The sequence below is a fragment of the Phascolarctos cinereus genome, unplaced genomic scaffold (genome assembly GCF_003287225.1).
Source record: "Phascolarctos cinereus isolate Bilbo 61053 unplaced genomic scaffold, phaCin_HiC Scaffold_2;HRSCAF=192, whole genome shotgun sequence".
NCBI classification, from domain to species: Eukaryota; Metazoa; Chordata; class Mammalia; order Diprotodontia; family Phascolarctidae; genus Phascolarctos; species Phascolarctos cinereus.
The window spans coordinates 366,491,902-366,507,183 of NW_027555625.1; the positions used below are offsets into that span (position 1 = coordinate 366,491,902).

Sequence of the window (15,282 nt, forward strand, 5' to 3'; positions counted from 1 at the left end):
CCAAAGAGGTCACAAAATGAGAAAAGGACCCACATGTACAAAAATATTCATAGCAGCTCTTTTTGTGGTGGCAAAGAATTGGAAATTGAGGGGATGCCCATAAATTCTGGAATGACTGAACAAGTTGTGGCATATGAAGGTAATGGAATACTACTATGCTATAAGAAACGATGAGCAGGCAGATTTCAGAAAAAACCTGGAAACACTTAACACGAACTGAGTGAAGTAAGCAGAACATGGTACATAGTAAAAGCCACATTGTGCAATGACTAACATTAATAGACTTAGCCCTTCTCAGCAATGCAAGGATCTAAGACAGATCCAAAAGTCCATGATGGAAAATGCTATCCACATCCAAAGAAAGAACTATGGAGTTTGAATGCAGATCGAAGCATACTATTTGCTATTTTTTATTCTACTGTGCTTTGTTTTCTCTTTCTAGTGGTTCCTCCTACTGGTCCTAATTCTTCCTTACAACATCACTAATGTGAAAATATGTTTAATAGGAATGTATATGTAATAGCCTATATCAGATTGCACGCCATCTTGGGGAGCGAGGAAGAGAAAAATTTCAAACTCAAAAGCTTATGGAAGTGATTGTTGATAAATTAAAATAAATTAATAAAAAAAAAGAAATATCAATTTGTGAGGGTAGCAACATCAGAAATAGTGCTGTTGCAAAAACTGCTATGTGTCCCCAGTCTTATAGCCAAGTCCTACTCCATGCCCACTATGACCAAACTCCTTTTCAAAGGAAGTGTTTCTACCTTCACTTCTATGTTTCCCCTCTTATTCTGGGTAGTAGTTGTCCCAAGGTGTGACCTCCCAATGCACAAACTCCTTCAGATTACTGTCATTATGAGGTCCCCATCTTCCATTTCAAATACATATCTCCTCTCCCATGTGAGTACTTTTCTACAATATCATCACTGTCTCCCTCATTGGGATAAGACCCCTCCCTCTCTTCTAGACCCCTGTATCAATCCCTCCTGTCTTAGCCACAGCCCTACTTGCTTGGAGACTACTGGAATTACCTTTAGTTCACTATTCCTCTATGGATTTGGCATCACTTGTTACCCTCTGTCTCCCACCTCCCCTCTCTCCATTTATGCAACCCCCCAATTTGCAACTCTACTCTGCAAAAGATAAAAATTCACCTGTAGGAAGGTCAAGGGACTTAAAACATGGTGCTTCAGTTCACCTCTTCTACCAGATTCCTTGTGTTCCAATAAGTCTTTTCCTCATTTCCCTGTTTTATCCTTTAATGATTTCTTAGGTCAGTCTTTCAAATCTGTCATAATAATTCTATAATAATAATTTTGCCAGATTTTTCTCCACTTTGGTATTTTTGTGTTCCAAATCTGCTCATTTCTCTTTCACTTCTTTTGAGATTCTCCTTCATATATTCAAATTGTTTCTAATCCATCCATTAAAATAATTCTGCATTGACAGTTCTAATTTCTGAGTTATATTCATTCCTAATTCCTTCTGTATTTTACTTCTTTTTTGAATGATTCTGGAGTTTCCTGTTTCATGCCCTCTTGGGAATCCAAGCATCATTGGTTTACTTTCCTTTATATGATACTATTTGGAAGGAGAGCTATGAATTCTTTGAAGTTTACTCATTCTTCCTTCTGGTTTTAGGATCTCTTTTGCTGATTTATTTGCTTATCTGCTGGGTTTCTGAGGCACTTACTTTTGATAGTTTTAATATTTCAGCCATTTATAAAACATTCCCTTTCAGGCTTCATGCCTTTGCTGGTGAGTAGACTCCAAGGTTAAGGTATAAGTATGCCCTAGGTTCCTCTCATTGGGGGACTTAAAAGGTTTGGTGGCCTGGATCCCTTCCTTAAGCAACCTCTGGGGAAGCATGGTCAAGCCCCAGCTAGGTTTTAGGACCCTTTCTTTCAGGCCTGATCCAACCATTTATGCTGGCATCCCTTCTGCTTCCTGCTCCACTTAACTGTCACTTCTTGCAGAGTACAAGCAGAGTCATTTAGCAAAAGAGATCCTGTTCTAGAGCTGAGCTCTGAACAAGTTTGCTTGTGTTCCTGCTATGAACAGATAGAGAAGAAGTTGGTGAGTGAGAGGCGCCGAGTAAACACTCTATTAGTAAATTAGGAATTCATATAGGATTTTGCCCTATCAGGGATTCTTTCTTCTGTGGATATGTATTGTTGTAATTTCTACCACAAAATTCATTGAGGGGTGATGTGTGAAGATATTTGCCATAGCTGTGCTGGAGCCAGCTTGTAGTTCCTGGTGAGAGCCAACTGACAAAATTTTCAGCATGATTATTTATACTCCAGATATCAGTAAACACTACAAATCCGTTTTATTTATTGTTTTGTTGACTGTCTAGACTTAAGAAAGTAGTGGAGGGGGCAGCTAGGTGGCGCAGGGGATAGAGCACTGACCCTAAAGTCAGGAGGACCTGAGCTCAAATCCCAGCCTCAGACCAAATACTTGACACTTCCTAGCTGTGTGACTCTGGGCAAAGTCACTTAACCCCAGTTGCCTAAAAAAAGAAAGTAGTGGAGAAAATATTAATAATGTAAATTAAACATGAAATTGTGCCCTGTATTTTCAGAGAGCTAGTTGTTAAATGTTTACTATCATATCACTGATGTTTGGAGACCATGACTAATTTGTCATCTGCCTGGTCATGTAACCCAAAGGTGATATTTTGATCATTTTTAAAACTGTTTTTTTACTTCCTCTTTAAAATTTTGATTAAAAGCAATTTCCAAATCATCTATTTAGAGCAAGCAAGTGCCTTAAGTATAATTTTATTCTTAATGTGATCCGTAACCTACAGTATAATGAGCCTCAATTTGATTAATCACTGATACTTTATTTTTACATATCCCTCCCTTTATTTAATATATTATTTATTATTTAATATATTACTGGCCACATCTTGTCTCATCACCAACACTAGGTAGTAGGTAGTAAAAATATATACCTTGGAGACTGACTGTACCTATATTGAAATCTAACATTTTCCCAGTGTCAATTTTAATGGTTATGTGGGCAAAGTGGTCCAGAAAAGCATAATTCTATGAAGTTCTAAAGAAATTATTTTAATTTTTGTTCTTATATAAAATATAATAATTTCTAATATTCACTATTACTGATAAAATATACAAAAGTATTCTAAATGTTAAGAAAATGCATAAAACTCAGTGTTTGAAAAAGGTTAAAGACACTTCAACATGACTATGAAATACACATATTAATAGCTGAAATCTGTTGATATTTTGTTTTTACTTTTTGTTCTTGAAAATGTCTTTGTTCTATCAAAAATACAATGCAATTAATCTCTTTTATTTAATTCTGGTCCCAAGGTTAAAGATTTTTTTTAAAAATAATTTCCAAAATATCAGGGAGTAAAGCATACATACATATGTACATATGCACATACATGTATACACACACACACACACACATATATGTATATAATAGTGTTATTACCCAATTTTTACTACAATTCTGAAAAAAATAGCACTGACAGTGAATAGACTATACATGATTTTTAAAGTTTATTTTGTGTTGGGGGGAATGTATTTTTAGCCAAAAAAAATCTCAATTGGTAAAAATTATGTCTCACATAAAAATAAAAGTATTAGAGAACCGTGCTCTGGGAACAAACCCAATCACCCCCCTCTTTCTTTGGTGAAAACCTGAACAATACACATTTTGAAAGCTTTCAGAATATGTTCTTACACAATGGACCACCAACTATTCAAAATGAGTTTAGGTATATGAGTGAAATAATACATATTTTTAAATGGTCTAAATAGGTATTAAAAGAAAACTGCTCCCATTTTGCCTTGTATAGCATTCCAAAAGATCCCATGGTGAGCAAAATCTCCTACCATATTATAAACTACAAACTGTGATTGAAAAAAAAATTGTTAATGAAGAAACTGACGTTTCTAGAACTACTGATAGAGGTAACTATACTCTTGAAATACTTTTGTGACACTAAATGTGAAAGCCTCAAAATACAAACTGAATTTTATTATGTATACAGCAAAACAAAATGGAAGTGTGTTCTTTTTCTATCTAAAGTTTTCTTGACTTGGTGAATGATTGCCTTTCCTCAGACTATTCCTCTCAAGTAGCTGCTATCACTGTGCCATCTCCGTTGAAGTTTATTTGACTGATGAACACTTGGATAACAGATTATCTTAACTGGTCTACTATTTCAGAGAAAAGATAAGCTATCAAGGAAAAATGAACATCTAGATGTGACAAACCAAAGCGCTGATTTGAATAAGGAAGAATTTGTTTAAAACTACTCAACTCAGAGTTATTTCAAACAATTTCAGTTTCTAATATCAAATATCTGAATTGCTTCCCCACTTCAGAAGCATGTATTCCTATTCTTTCCCCCACACCCTTACTATTTCTTTAGTTAAGAAAAGATATATAAAATCCAGCTTAACAAGTGAAATTTCAATTAAATAAAAATGTTCCTAATTTACTTTGTATGTAAAACAGATGTATGTGTGTGTATATATATGCATATATATACACACACATATTATTCATATATGTATATATATATATATACACACACACACACATATACATATATATAAGCATAGTTAAGAACAACCACATGAGTTTCCTATATAGTTATGAAATAATTTCAAAACTTAAATATCAATTCTACTATAATACTCTTGGTCTAAGCCAAAACTGTCACTTATACCAAAATTTAAGGTATTTAAAAATGAATATTCATCTCTTTACTACTACTCCTAAATTCTTCTTCCACTCACTGTTGTAGCTGCTGCTGCTAGTCTGTGGCTGAGATATGCCTCAATGCAGTGATTCTTCGAACATATCACTTTCTAACAGCAAAATAAACAAGACAAGGAAGGAGAAGAACAGTGGGAAGATAGAAGACAGCAACAGGATGTAAAATGGAAATGTTAACTCTCCTTACCTTTACCCTCCATGGTGTTAACTAAATATACTTTCCATATGAGATATCTCAAATACAAATATGAGTGTTGTTTAAAAGTGCAAATGGATTAGGTAATAAATTAGAGATTGGTTGTAAATGAAAAGTTAGGGATAATGTTCAGGGTATAGGCAGGTTTTAGGAAGAGTAAACATCTACCATGTCTTCCCACAAAATATCTATGAATGGATAAATCATTAATTTGACCATAATAACACATATAGAGTCTTACACAAATTTTGTTTGAATTATAGCTGAGGACACTTTTTGAGATACCTTATAAGACTAATGTTTTTAAAGTAACAATTCAAAGTAATGACAAATATGCTGATAGAACTCATATGTTGTAAAGCAGAGGTAAGGAAGACTTAGTTTCAAGTGTAAAATGGAGAAAAGTACCTACCCTATCTAAACCAAATGGTTATTGTGAGGATTAGAATTAGATACTGCATGGGAAAGCATTTTGAAAATTACAAAATGCTATAAATATTTAGTGTTTTTATTAAGAAAACTACTTTCATGGCAAGCAATTTTAGCATAAAAAATTTAATACTCTCACATAAATAGATGCTTTCAACACTTGTCTATGATGAGAAAAACCAATTGTCAAGTATGGAAGAAGCAAAGGAAGTCTGTGTTAAACTTACGAGTTTGACGTCCCTCCAATATATTTTGGTACGAAATTTCCATATCTTCAGCACTCGATGCCACACTTTCTTCTATCTCTTTCTTTCGCTTCTAATATAAAAAGAAAGAGATATTGGTCTGACATAGGCGAATAAATGAATACACAAATTTACCACATCATAGTCATATAAATAGTATATGTAGCTTATTGAAAGCATATTATAATCACATTTCTAATCCCTTATCCACATTATCTCTCTAGTATAATAAAAGTCATCTTAACATTTATACATCAGAACTATTCATTCATTTAGCATTTTAAGTACTCACTATGAATAAAAGATTGTGCTACCACACAAAACAGAGTATAAACATGTTATATAATCTATAAAATATTTTTAAATTGATTTTACAGTTCTAGAAACTGAGGCTCAGAAAGAGAATGTGATTAGTCCCAGGTCATATAGGAAAACACATACAGTGCTTTTCTTTCAAAATAAGATACTTTTTTCTTTTTTTACTGCTAACTCTTTTTATTAACCTTATTTCACAACTGGAGGAGATCATTTTTTATACAAAAACATTATGCACTTACTTGTTTTATCTATCACAAAATATCATTGCTCTAACAAAATTAGTGGAGGAATTCTAGTCAACTAACAATCATTTATAAAGCATTTACTAGGTGTGTCAGCCACTGTGACAAGTGCTGGAGACAAAGGAAAGTAATCTCAGATGGAAGGCCATCTTAGAGGGATTAGAGGGAAGGCATTCGTAGTCAGGGAGACTTGGGATAGGCCTCCAAATGGTAACTTCTAGATTTTTGTTACAAAGGACTATGTCAGTAGAACTCTGCCAAACTTGAATAACAATCCTTAACATTTTCTTCACAGGATATTTGTTTGTTTAGACTCAAAGACAGAGGCCTGCTCCTAAATTCTCAAAATGGGTTTGATCTTTAAATCTTTTTCTATCTTCTCTTCTTTCTTCTAGTTGATGCGCAGTCAGAAGCTGATGTAGACATTCTGTTTTCATTCTATTCCTGCTCCTGCTACATTTGTATTACTTGGTTCATTTAGTGTCTTACATTTACTCCTTTTGAATTATGTAGGTATAAGAATCATAAAAGAAGTTTCAAAAACTTCTTAGTTTGGATTTTTTTCAACATGAATTTTAAAATTTAAATGTCTAAAATTCCAAATTTTACACTCATGCTATCCCTAATTTTCATAGTAACCTTGTCCATTTACATCATTTGGAAAATAATTCAATACACACAAAATCTCACTATCCCAGAGTATAACAAATGTCCTCATTTATATTTTCTAGCAATTAACATTAAGTTAAACTTTATCTGAATCTTTTTTTTTTTTGCTTCAGGCCATTTTTGTACAGCTATAAAAAAGTCTAACACCTGCTGACAGCACATTGTTATTTTTCCTAATGGCAACCATGGGTTCTATTCCGAAGAGAACTACATGGGAAAGCTGAACTCTATTCAAGCCACATTATCTTAAAACCTCCAAATGGACAGAACTGTTATTATGTGGTGTATAACAATTAATCCAACTGTTTCAAAAATATTCTTAAGGTAGCTATGGAAAGATTAAAATACTGACAGAAGTAAGTATGTATATATGCATGTATGTATGTATGTATGTATGTATGTATGTATGTATGTATGTATAATGTTCCAAAAAGATATAAATGACAAATGCAAAAATAACAACTTGACTAAGCCTTAAGAAACTTCAAGTGGCATTCATTTAACAGCTCAGTATACAGAGGTATTACTTTACTAAAATAGCTTTAAGAGTGGTTAGAACTTCACATAACTGATGAGAGAAGGGGAGAGTGCCTTACATCTTTCTTTTTCCAAAGTGTTGCTTCATGATTACCATCTAAACCCTGCTGGGCTGAACAGATTGGTTCGATAATTACATACAATAACTGCAGTGGGCAGGTAACCCTCAGCTGGCACAGGGCAGCTCCCCTGTGAGAACTTCCATATGCAAACTGCACTGATGGAGTGCATTAGGTACATCTTTCCTGCCGGTGCACAGGCCTGATTAACGCCAGCCAAGACTCCAAGGTTAGCATGTCAGCAGATTTGTGATGCATTAGGCAGGAATAAACACAGACACTTTTGTTCATTCTGATCAAAATTAAGGAGGAATATTTCAGCACTGTATTGCTCTCCACACAAGAGAGAATCCATTTCTTCAGATTGTAATAGGGCAGATTTTAAATACCCATCACCAAAAAATGTTATCCAATAAATTCTACACAAGTGCATAATATATCTACCTTGTTTTCAAGTTTACTTAATAAAAAATGTAACTTTATTCATCCTGATGCAGGTGAATAACATGGTAATGGAAATCAGACATCATTTATCCAACAAAGCAAACACATGTATTATAAGCTGCATATGTTAGGTAAAATATATTGAATTCCACTAATCCACATTTCAGGTATGAATCTTATTCCCAACTTTTCCAGGTGCAGGAAGTTTGGACTATTGATTTCTCTAGCTAAAGTCTAAAAAAACCTTGCAAATTTAATATCAGTATTATGCATCAGTATTACAATCAATAAGCAGTATCAAATACTGGCTTAACATGCAGCTGAGTACAAAACCAAATAAAAATTCTACGATTTATCATTTCTTCTAATGACCTAAAAGTGTTGTACTGCATTACTTCTTAATTGTCTCAGGTATCAGCTACTCAGTATTCTACTTGCCTTTGTACAGGAAAATAAACTGAGGTACTTTGAAGTTAAATGTCTTTTACAAGTTCAGGATTTAAGTCTGGTGTAGCTGGACTCAGTCTATTTGCTATACAATATTTAGCTATTTATTACAAAAGTATAGCTAAATATTATATTATATATACTAAAGAAAAAAATCTAAAATAAATGATGAAAAATCAAATTAACATCTATATTCTTAAAATCTGTTTTACCTCTACAAAAACTTCAAACAAAGATGATTTTGGAACTGTCTGTTTGGATGTATGCTATAGTGCTACATTTTTAGGAACTGTCAGATTGTGCTGAACTAAAATTTGGTTAAATAGTAGTTGCCCACTGTCAATGAGGAAGAAAGAAGGCAAATCAGTTAGTTAGTTGCATTTAGAACGATGGCTGACTAAAAGTATGAACAACTGACTGAAAGAGTTAAATACAGACAAAATTGTTTTTAACTGAAAAGAGAATAAAAATTCTTGTGGGTATAAAGGATAGGTAGGGTTCCCATTTATTTGTTTCTAAAAATCTAACATTATAGATCAACAGATCATTATTGAGTTGTCTCAGTGTTTACGGACTTCCAATCAGACCTGAGAAAGAAAGGAAATGGGAAGACATCTTATGTTGTATGAATCTGAGGAAAAAGATATTTTAACCAAGGAAAAACATGTAAGAAATGAATTAAGGTGGAGAGGGAGTAAGGGGAAGATAATACACTGAAAAGAGAAAAACATTCATCCTTCTAATTGAATCAAGTTGAAAAGGGCCTTTCTAAATTTTACAAAAGTGAAGATTAGAAATGAACTTTTAAAGTTATTTATTGAAAAGAATAATTGCTAACAAAATAAACAGTAATAACATCACCTCTTAGTTGTCTCCCAAACTAGGAAGTAATTCCTAATTTTTCCTCCTGTCTTTGACCTAACATCATGTCCCCAGAACTGCCAATGATTTTGTAAATGGAGGAAACACTGCTCTGAACATAACCCTCCCCTGTTTCTCCCCTCAAAAGAAAAAGCAAAGGAAAATAATATTTCAAAATTGGTAGAGGAGTCTCTTCCTCCCACCATCGATTTATTTCCTTCCTTATTTTTTAAACCTCAAGTTTTCAAATGTATTTCAGGTATTGAGACCTAATTATTAGCTCTGAATATGAACAGAAAAAATGCATACATTAGCTTTGGGTTTGGGGTTTGTTTTTTTTTTGCTTGTCTATATATATACATACATATATATATATACATATATATATATATACATATATATATATGTTAGAACCCCTTAAATTCACTGTACAAATTAATGCATTAATTTGCAAATTGATGTGCTCTTGAATTAAATGAAAATTATTACAGTCTGAATTCATACACACTCATCTTCCAAGGAAATAAAAAAGAGCTATTTTATTTCTCCTACAAAAAGACTGAAAGGAAAGTATATGAAAGTAGAATCCCATTTTACAGGCCAAGAAACCATGGTTTAATTCACTTGTAACAATTAGAAGAGGTATTGGAACTAGAACCCAGAGCTCTTTATTTTTAGTCCAGTTTTCCTTCTATTAGACTATGCTGCCTCCCTGTGTGGCTTTTTAGCATTTTTTAAAAACAAGTTTTGTAATTTTTTAAAATGATGCTGGTAAAGGAAATGGTTATAGTACTACACAATACTAGACATACTGTGGTTTCAAGAAACAGAATGCGCTTAGAAGATATAGCCCAAAGTCCCTCAAAACCCACATACTATTTAATTGGACATTATGTAATTGCAGACATATTTTAAGAAAAAGGTCATAAAGACATAATTAAGAGAAGAAATGAGAAGGGGGTAAAGGGGACAAGGAGATCGCTATGCAAACTGAAGAACAAATGAAGCAAGAGAATAAAGATATTTTAATTGAAAAGACTTATTCTTTTAAATGAATTTTGGTGGAAAGGCCCAAAATGAGAAAACAGAATTTTTTTTCTTCAATACTTCAATAACACATAACCCTTATCTGACATCACCAGAGAAATCTTTTTATATCAATTATATTTATGAATAGAAAAGTAGTATTATCTCAATGAAGAGTTCTATTTGTGGAGCCCAGAGGACCTGGTCCACAGCCTGGCTCATGTTATTTGTGAGGTCTCAGGCAAATCATACAAGCTCTCCCAACCTTTCCACTACAAAATGAAGGTGTTAAACCTGATGGCATCTGAGGCCCTTCCAGATCTGGATCCATGGCAATCTTGTTCTATAATACTAAAACACACACAAATGGAAGCCCTTCTTAGACAGCTTTCCTCAAGGTTTATATCACTGAATATCTCCAAAGTAAGATGCTTTAAAATAAGGTAATCTGAGTTCCTGAAAAAACAACATGTAGCTAAAATGTCATACCAGGAATAGATCTTAAGTATCATCTAATCCTGTCTATTTATTTTAGAGATGAGGAAATTGAGGGCCAAAAGGAGGTTACCTGAATAAGTTCATATCAAGTGTCCCAAAAATTTTAGTGTGGTTTTAAGCTTATATACTTTTGGCATACCCTATACAGATAGCAAATGGCAGAGCAAGGACTTGAACCCGGTCTCCTGACTCTAAGACCAGAGTTTTTTCTATTACATTATACATATTCATGAACTCAAATATGCCAACTCCAAATTCAGAAAATCAACATGTAGTTTTCTTTCTATGTTCTAAACTCATTCATTCAACAAAAATCTGAACATCATTTATTATATGTAGAAATGAACCTGAGTTCCACAGAGGCTTATTAAGACCAAGCAAAAATTTCCATAGCCCATATCACTGGATGATGCTCAAGCAGACCTACCCCATATGGAATTCCACTTTGGCATGAAGATCCAATTTCCATAAAATAGCATTAAGCGGTCAATTCTAGATTACTCAGGAGTCTTTTTTGTCAGCTTTTCACTTAAAGCTCTCTTTCCTACTCTCTGCCTTTTAGATAAGTTTACTGCTTTCTACCTCCACAAGAGATTAAGGAAGAAGAAGTAGTAAAATTCAAATTATTCAGTTTTGCTTCTTGTTAATAATTCTTACAAAAGTCTGATGGTAGAATATACAGAAGCAAAATTTAAACTGAAGGTTTTGCAGTATCTGAGAATTTCAATCATTTGTGCTACTTCCATTACCCTTTCTGGAAACAACACCAAAATAATTGTTTATTGCAATAAGGGTGAATTAAAAACATAGGTCTATAACTTGTAGGCTCTGCCAGAAGGTTATCATGGGAAAACTCTATTGGCTGGCAGCCAAGTAATGTTGTTCCATAGGCATGAAAATACTTTTGGGCAAATGTAAGCTACCCTGAATTCACAGCATAGCATAATTTGTCTAATGGTGTCGTTAAATAGTTTATTACTAAACAGTTATGTTACTTCAAGTTTCCTTTAATTCTGTACCCCACTGATGTGATGCTATTGACAGGAAACAGGGAAGTTTTGAAGGAGGTGGGGGGAATAATGAGTAGTCTTGGATCTGTTGAGTGTGAGATGATTATGAGACATGTGAGAAGGATCTAACAGGCAGCTGGTGAAGGAAAGAGGCTAAACCTGACTACGTACAATCTATGTGCACAGAGATGACATTGAACCCCAGGGAGCTGATGAGATCAATGAAAGCGTGGGAGCAGGAAGAAGAGATGAAGTATAGAGTAGTACACACAGCAGTAGAATTACATTCAGGAAGATTAGGGATCAAATCCTATCTCAGATACTGTTTTACCTTGAACAAATAATTTAACTACTCAGCCTCAGTTTTATCTCTAAAGTGAAAGAGGCCTCTAAGGCCCTTTCTCGGTCTCAATCTATGAGCCCCCCAGGAAAAGAGGACCCTGGACAGAGAATCAGAGTGACAATCAGGGCTCAATACATGACTGATGGTATAGCAAACGAGACTGAGAAGGGATGGCCAAAGAAATAGAAGGAGAATCATAGCAATGAGAGCAATGGCAAAAACTCAGAGGAGAGTGTCCAAGAGTAGTAAAAAGGACTAAGATTGAGGGGGTGAAAGTAATTAAGATATCACTGATAACTTTAGAGAGCTGTTACTGTCTTTCATTTATTTATTTTTTTTTTGGGGGGGTGAGGCAATCAGAGTTAAGTGACTTGCCCAGGGTCACACAGCTAGCGATTACCATGTGCTGAGGCTGGATTTAAACTCAGGTCCTCCTGACTCCAGGGCCAGTGCTCTATCCACTGTGCCACCTAGCTGCCCCTTGTCTTTCATTTTTAAAGTAATTTCAGTCAAGTGATGATGTCAGAAGCCAAATTGCAAGGTGTAGAGGAGTGAGTGAGGAAAAAAGTGAAAGCAATGAGTACAAATGGCTTTTTCTAGGACTTTGGAAAGGAAATCAGAAATATAGAATGACAGCCTAAGAGAAAACCTGAATATGTTTGTAGGTAGCAGGAAATGAACTAGTATATTGTGGAGAATTTTAAAGATTAGTGACCAATGTGACATGATTGTGTGGACACTGTCATAGAGGAGGTAGAAGGGGAAGGGTCTAAGAGTACAATGACTGGGTTATGCTTATGATTGCCATTAAACCTCTCTATTTACTTCCTCTTCCAGGAGATTTTAACTACAATGACCTCCTCAGAGAAAAGAAGCTATATAATTGCATAATAATAATTAACTGGTTGTGTGGCCCTATACAAGTCACTTAATCTCTCTTGAATTTTAGCTTCCTCATGTGTGAAATGATTTATCTCAAAGATGCTATAAAAAAGAAATAAATGTAAAGTACTTGGTAAAATATACAACACTACACAATTGCTCAAAAGGGTAAATGTCTTATTACCAAATCTATACCATCAAGTTCCTTAGGGAGCTCTATACAGATTTTAAAGAGAAGAAAAAACCACAAGGCTTTGAAAATTATAAAATTAGAAATTGAGACCCAATATTTCTAAACACAAACATGAAAACCAAGCTTTTTTTATAGAGTAGCTGGCATTTGTTTCAGGTAATGATGGCTAGCATTAATAAAGCACTTGAAAGTTTGTATAGTACTTTATTTGATCCTTACAACAACTCTGTGGTGATATGGATTCATCCTCATTTTACAGATGAGGGCAAACTGAGAGAGATTAAGTGACTTGCCCATGGACACACAGCTAGTCAAGTGTCTCAAACTCAGGTCGTTCTGACTCCAAGCATAGATTTTTTTTTTTAATTTTTTGGCAGTCGGGGTTAAGTGACTTGCCCAGAGTCACACAGCTAGTAAGCGTCAAGTGTTTGGTCTGAGGCCAGATTTGAACTCAGGTCCTCCTGACTCCAGGGCCAGTGCTCTGCACCACCTAGCTGCCCCCTATAGATATTTTATATCAGCTTCTAGACCATTAATAGGTCTTGGAACATTATGTTTCAAAGAGCAAAACAGCAAGGGTTCTGTCCAAGAATAACTTACCCAGAAAAATTGAATATAATCCTGAATGAAAAAAAAAAGACATTTGATGAAGTGAAAGACTTTCAGATATTTGTAACAAAAAGACCAGAATTCAATGGAAAATCCAATATAAAATATCTAGAAGAAATATGAGGAAAATATTAAAGACTAGTTATAAAGTCACTCATTAAGGTCAAACTATTTACTTGTCATATATATTAAAATGTTATAGGTATTCTTAAAATTACCATCATTACTAAGGTAGTTGGAAAGAAAGGTTGGAGCTGATGTTACGAAAATGCTTGTTCAGTTCCATGAATTGAAAACAAAATAAATGTGTAATTGAACAACAACAAAAACAACAACAACAACAAAAAACAGCCAACAGGAAGAGTAGGGGATACTTTGATGCTTAGATGGTGGATCAGGTAAGACAATTCCACTCAGCTGAATCACGTTGAGGGGTCCTAAATAACAATCCATATTGAAGAGCCTTCTGCTATGGCTAAGTAAATTTCTTTTCATAACTATTTCACTTTGTTCCAATATTGAACCTCAACTATCTGAGTCACTCTCAGCCCAGAATGCCACCAAAGATTTTAAAGGGCCTATGCTTCCAGGGACACAGATTGGGAGTCAAATGCTTGTTATTCTGGCTACATTTCATCAGTATGTCCCTAAGACTCAGTATCATCATTAAATGAGAAGAAAAGTTCATCAAATCATCACCTCTTCCTGAACTTGCAAGTCACTTTAACCCCAGGTACCTCACCAAAAAGCAAAAAGGTAAAAAATAAAAAAAATATCAAGGAAAATTGCCTTGATACTCCAGAACCAGAGGATAAAATAGAAATTGAAAGAATCCACTGATCACCTCCTGAAAGAGATCCCAAAAGGAAAACTCCCAGAAATAAAATAGACAAATTTCAGAGTTCCCAGGTCAAAGAGAAAATATTGCAAGCAGCCAGAAAGAAACAATTCAAGTACTGTGGAAACACAATCAGGATAACACAAGATTTAGCAGCTTCTACATTAAGGGACCTCAGAGGATGGAATACAATATTCCGGAGGTCAAAGGAGGTAGGATTCCAACCAAGAATCACCTACCCAGCGAAACTGAGTATAATCCATTAGGGGAAAAAATGGACATTAAGTGAAACAGAGGACTTTCAAGCATTCTTGATGAAAAGACCAGAGCTGAAGAGAAATTTTGACTTTCAAATACAAGACTCAAGTGAAACATGAAGAGGTAAACAGGAAAGAAAAATCATAAGGGACTTATTAAGGTTGAACTGTATACACTCCTACATGGACAGATGACATTTATAACTCATGAGACCTCTGTCAGTATTAGGGTAGTGGGAGGGAAAAAATTATAGATAGATAGATAGATAGATAGATAGATAGATAGATAGATAGATAGACAGACAGACAGATAGATAGAGGGCATAGGGTGAGTTGAAGACGAAGGGGTGATATCTGGAGAATAAAATTAAGGGGTGAGAGGATTATACTGGGAGGAGAAAGGGAGAGA

General features: G+C 34.5%; 1 protein-coding gene across 5 annotated transcripts in view; it reads right to left on the bottom strand.

The window, feature by feature from the left end:
- VRK1 (VRK serine/threonine kinase 1) overlaps window positions 1–15,282 on the bottom strand; it is a 173,710-nt gene that overhangs the window by 53,477 nt on the left and 104,951 nt on the right. For 4 of the 5 annotated variants that reach the window (XM_021007345.2, XM_078150422.1, XM_021007344.2 and 1 more), the window contains one exon: window positions 5,623–5,713. In XM_021007345.2, the coding sequence (XP_020863004.1) occupies window positions 5,623–5,713 (91 nt within the window). Of the gene's footprint in view, window positions 1–4,788; window positions 4,863–5,622; window positions 5,714–15,282 lie in introns of those variants that run through there. The other variant, XM_021007347.2, reaches the window with a different exon arrangement.